A 5,812-nucleotide genomic window follows, 5' to 3' on the forward strand; every position below is an offset into this window, starting at 1 on the left:
GAAAACATAGAATTTAATGAAGCAAAGTAAAACAAAAATTATTTTAATTATAATCTGCTCTTTGTTTTCGTATTTTGCCATTTATTTCATTCAGCACTGACTTAACTTACACTACAACAAAACCAAACAAACTGTAAATAAAATTTATTTAAATTATCAACATTAATTTTGACGTGAAATAGACGCGTATACATTTTTAAAAACACACACACATGCACACTCCCCCTTTATACACACTGAGACCCCACCCGAAAAAAGCCGAGTAATAACACACACGCGGTGAAATATAATTACACTAACATTTGCATAATTATGTGGCGCGTAATTACTGTATTTTATAAGTAAATAAAAAAATGCAACATTATATACAATATAAAGTTATGTATATAAATGCGCATTTGCAGCAACAAAACAAATGAACCAAAGTTGTTGTCTTAGCTATATTGTATTGTAACGCATACACGCAAACATACAGAAATGATTGATTAAATGTAATGAAAACAGATTTAATTAATTACTTAATAAGAACAAAACGAAGTGAGTCAAGTAATTACATTTAAATATTAAAATTATTGTGTTATTATTATAATTAATACTATTATGGCATAAATATGTATGTGTATGTGTAAGTAAGCATGATTACGGATAAAAACCTTAAGCTATATACTATATACGGTATATGTATATATATATAAATATATATGTATGTATAAATGATGAATAAATACATGAATAAAAGAACACATTAGATGTAAATGAAACGTGGCTTCTWTCTTGTTTGTTGTTTGCAGATCCTTCCGGTAATTATGTAATCATTCAGTTAATGGATTAATAGCTGGTGAAGTTAGTGAARTTAAAAGCTTTTGCTGCGCACAGCGTTCACCAGACGATTACATTATGATCTAATAGCAGAATTTCGAATTCACAAGTGACAAAGAAGGTGCTTTGTTTGAACATAGAACTTTTATTTCATATAAAGGGTGATCCATTTCGATGATCTTTACTTTTTTAAAGAAAAAACACGGAAATTTCTAATTTAATGAGGAATATTTATCATCATTCGAAAGAACATTCTGCCGCTTTTATTTTTTACAGATTATCCTGTTCAAGTGTTGGCCGCGTCTACGTTTCAAATGGTCTATCCGTTGAGTTCCATTTTCAATGACTCGTTCAAGCATTTCTTGCACAATCTGTATTTTGTACGCTTTCAATTTAATAACTCTACGCCAAGCATTGTTTTTACCACGACACGCATCAGCCGTCTTCGGCGATGGGTTTTCCTGATTTCTTGAAGGACGTCTGGCAGCAAGTACGGTGTTAATCCATGCTTTTGTATTTTAAAACATATATAACATGAAAAAATATCAAACTTTACGATCCCGAAATATAAAAGACAACATACGTATCTAACTGAGAATTTCATATAATGGAACAACTCTTCGGATCTATGAAACGAGATACATATATTTTCAAGTGTTGGGAGCGAGATTTGATTCTTACTATTTGATAATAAGGAAACCAATAGAAAACTCTAAGGTGGAGGTACCTTTCGTTATAATAATCAAGAGCTCATATTTGGAGACMTTTACTTAGAGATGTCTCTGAACTAACTTTCCGAACCTCCAAACGAAAAAATAATCGTTTTTTTTTCAGTTCACCGTAATACATGTACAAAGAGCTTTTGCTGAAAATCTGACTGTATACTATATGTCTTCATGGGTGAAGTTATTTATCAAGTACAGTAGACTAGAGTTTCATTTTCTCACCTAGCCAATCGGAGTTCATGAGGTATAATTACCACGTAAATATATTTTGATCTTTAGCGAAGAAGGCCAGCCTTCATCTGGTCAGAATTTTTCGATGTTAAAATTTTTTAATTCCATTACAACTTTTAATTACATTACAAAATGTATTTGTCTAGTTCCAGGATTAGTTTCAATATTTTTTAATCTATTAGATATTCTTGTGCGCCATTTTTTTTAATAATTTGATCATTTGAAATTCATATCATTAAAGAATTTCGGTATTATACTAAACGTTTGATAATCATGACTTTCAATTCCTTTCATACTGAATGCATCAGAAAGCTAACCCAACAAACCTACTTGGAAACATAAATATCTCCCTTCCGCTATGTTTTTTGCTCTTTTTTCAATGCTTTATAAAAAGTGTTACAGTGATCGGATTTGGTTCAAACACTATTCGTCGATTGCTTGCTTCTACAGCTCAGCGCATAGTGGATGATTCCCTTCCGATCCCACTAAGCACACAGCAAAACCTTACCGGCCTTCAATCCCGACATGGCTACTGTTTGGGACGATTCATCGGCCTTCGATCACCACCTCTTTCACTTGATATTGTCGTATGTGATCCATTTATTGTCGCCAATCACCATCCACATCAAAAATGTGTATTCATCCTTCTGCAGACGGTTTAAAATGGTTTGGTGACTAACTTCCATCTTCTGGGCGATGTCACGGGATGCCAAATGTCGGTCTAACTCGATGTTTTCCATAATTTGATCTGCATTCGTCGTCACAGGTCTTCCGCCAGCTGGCATATCCGTGGTGTCGTTTTCACTAGCTCTGAATCGTCGAAACCGTTTCTCCGAACAATATGGTACGCCGACCAGACTTCGGATGCAATTATTTTCAGACATGCACTGACAGCCATTCACTGTGGAGCCATTAACCCCGCATGGCCTTAACCACTTCTTTGTAAGCCCAGCTAACCCTACACATCTGACACCCCTCTCCCTATGCTCCGACCCCGTCGAAACAGCACGTTCCTACCAATAGATGACCTTGATGACAACTTGTCTCAACATTATCACCCAAACGGAGATTTCGGATAATTTGGTATTGTTCCAAGTCAAAATTTTGTTGTTTTCTTCTCTCTTCTTCTCAGTTGATATTGTCGGAACTGCTTTATGGTTAAAAGACATTTCAGAAAAAAAAAAGAAATCGTCAGATCAATCGGTCTGACTAGAGGAATACTCAGTATAACGTTCATCCGTTTAGTATACATGGTTGGTCACCATATAAGCATTGCTATTATACTTATACTTTAAACAAGGGGTATTCCGTTTCGRACGAAGTCGAAAATATAGATACTATATAAAGTAATTGATCAAAATGTTGAGCTTAGTTGATTCTGCAATGCCTTCTATATGTGCGGGAGCTAGTTTATCAGTTTCAGTGATAACGATCTGAAAYTTTGCACATACTTTTTTCTTCCCAAGAAACTGAGAATAATTAAATATTTTTTATTTGAGAATATATCTTCAAGAAATTTGGAATAAGTAATTGTCCAAGGCACATTGGATTTGCTCTGTGTAGTGTGTTAGTGTGAAGCTAATACATCTAAAATCTGCTCAGTTCGACTTCCTTCCTTGAAAGGTTTYCCTCATATCATTATGGCACAGAAAAAACGCAGAAAATAAGACTGTTGAGTAAATACAATAGCAGAGTGAGATCGATAGATTTTTGCTTAGTAAACTGTCCACTATTTTACTCAAAATTTCTGTTTACCTCAGAGCAACTCTTATTTATTCTTTCGAAATTTCAAAAGTATATAAGTTTTAATGACTATATTTCAAGGTTTATACATTCTGTAGTTTTTAGACAATTTCGCACTATTTTTCGATTTAATCAATTTCTGTCCTCCCTTTTTCTATAAAAAGAATTTTTCATTTCGTTTGAGTTTTTCGAACGTTTAGCTTGTTAGAATATGTAGACGCGATAAGACTCAACCAACCTGTTGACGAACAACAAGAAGCAGAAAATTATCTGTTATGCTCATTTGTATGCACATCGATTCAAAATTAAAACAAAACTGTTAATTTTTCACCGCGAAAACATATCAAGGCTTTATTTTGGGAACATTAACAAAGTTCAAACAAACACTGGGCAAAACGTTTCACCATACTTCACGGCAGCGGCCTAAGTCATCTGGCAGAAAMCCAGGACGGCAAGGGAAATCTATCATAGCCACCTCCATTAGCGGCACTGTACTGCCCTGCTTCGTTGCACCCTCATATTTTTGGCGTAGTGCSGCCTCATCCAGCTCGAAGCACTGACCTGCCGAACCGGCAACCTTCGCTGCATTCGGACAYTCAATGAATTTCACACAGTATTTAGTACAAGGTCTGGGCGCCACTGTTATGCCCTTCAATTTCGCGATACACTTATAGCGTACCATGCAGCTGGCATCGATGTTTGGTATGTTGTTGTTGATAATGATGGGTCGATAAGTTGGTGTGCTAGTTGCCTCAGTATTAGCTATTGTTGTTGCCGTTGYAGTTGCCGGTGTTGTAGTACGGACATTGATGCGTAGTGCCAGTGCGGGCTTATTTGCGACAAGCACACAGAGTAAAATAGCCAAGGCCAAGTGCAAGAGYGATAAACCACGCATGTTGTTTGTTTTTTGAGGTAGAAGTTGTTGTTGTTGATATGTTAGAATAAAATAATAGATTTCAGTTCTGCAAGAACTACGTTAGCTCACTAATCTCGCTGATATTCCRTTTGCTACTGAAATCGTGAAGGCGACAAAAAGCTTCAGCTGCTGTAAGCTCAAGCKGTACTCGAAGCTCAGCGCGATAACCCTTGACCATTAGTTTGCGACGAGATTAGGYGGTTAATATTGTGAGTATATGAGCAAACAAGGTGGAAGAGATATGGGTGGAAATGATTTTGTGACTAAAAGTCAAAATTAAGCTATTAAGCTGTAATACATATTATTAATTTAACTCGGTTAAACGCTTTGTTMTAATTTTGCTCCGATAACGAATATTTTAAGTTAACTATACAAATATTCGTTAGCGGTTCTTTAAGTGCATTCAGCTTTTTTAGCTGAAATCGTTTCACATTTTTCTGAGTGCCACATTTTAAATATCAAAATTATTATTTGTTAGTTTCATCGATTCGTGGGAATAAGTTTGTACCAGTATTAATTTTGTAGTCCKAATAGMGGTTCYATCGATTKCKATATTCGTCGTTGCCAATGGCAAATGTCCATAAATCTTCTGCAGAACCTCTCTCGAAAACTCGTAACACCGACCCATTCGATTTTGTCATYATCCAAATGTTTGCATGAGTGACTTGTGGAATTTGATCGTTGTTCATCTAGAGAGGTATTTTCTTCTTAATTGCCTACTCAGTTCGAGGAGCACCTGTTCGCAAGAGTTATCTACGACTTCCAAGTTATAGCTGTCTACAAAGATGTAGGAGTCACGTCGCGATGACTGTTTGTTTAATGTTCGTTTCCTTATCCATTCTAGAGTATGTGGAGTTAATAGCGCAGTTATTAACGAAAATTATATCAATATCATCGGCGAAGTCAGCAGCTGTACACTCTTATAGAAGATGGTACCTTTTCTATTTAGTTTTGYAGCCTTGTCTGAAACCTCTTTTGCTATCGAACGGCTCCGAAAAATCCTTACCGATTTTGACGGAGGTCTTGGCGTTTGCTCAACGTCATTTTCAAAAGCCACATTAGTTTTATGGTGATATGTTTGCAGTGGTCATCATCAAAAGGAGAGTCTCTCATCTGTGGTTGTTGTATCCTTTTCTTTCGGGTTGTGTTTTTACGTAGTGGGTCACAATCGCCTTTAATTGAATGTTATTTGGCTACTCAGAGTATCCTCGACCGGAAGTCGTGAGCTGCTTAAGCCATATGCGAAGTTTGATTTCCTTGTGTCAATTAGTGTATGTGTTTGTCTAGCACTTTTACCAAGGTAAGAAATTGAACAATGAGCTTGCTTGACGGCTTTGGAATCATTGAACATTTTGCAAAAGTCTTTTAAGTATTTGAA

The 5,812-nt window shown here is 35.9% G+C and overlaps 1 protein-coding gene across 1 annotated transcript; it reads right to left on the reverse strand.

Annotated features, from left to right (window-relative positions):
• Positions 1 to 3,837: 3,837 nt before the first annotated feature.
• On the reverse strand, positions 3,838 to 4,515 carry LOC108970584. The gene has a single exon (XM_018936057.1). It carries the CDS (start codon positions 4,411 to 4,413, stop codon positions 3,919 to 3,921), a length of 495 nt encoding a protein of 164 aa, XP_018791602.1. The 5' UTR covers positions 4,414 to 4,515; the 3' UTR covers positions 3,838 to 3,918.
• Positions 4,516 to 5,812: the final 1,297 nt, after the last annotated feature.

This window comes from Bactrocera latifrons, unplaced genomic scaffold, assembly GCF_001853355.1.
Source record: "Bactrocera latifrons isolate USDA-ARS-PBARC rearing strain unplaced genomic scaffold, ASM185335v1 scaffold_107, whole genome shotgun sequence".
NCBI classification, from domain to species: Eukaryota; Metazoa; Arthropoda; class Insecta; order Diptera; family Tephritidae; genus Bactrocera; species Bactrocera latifrons.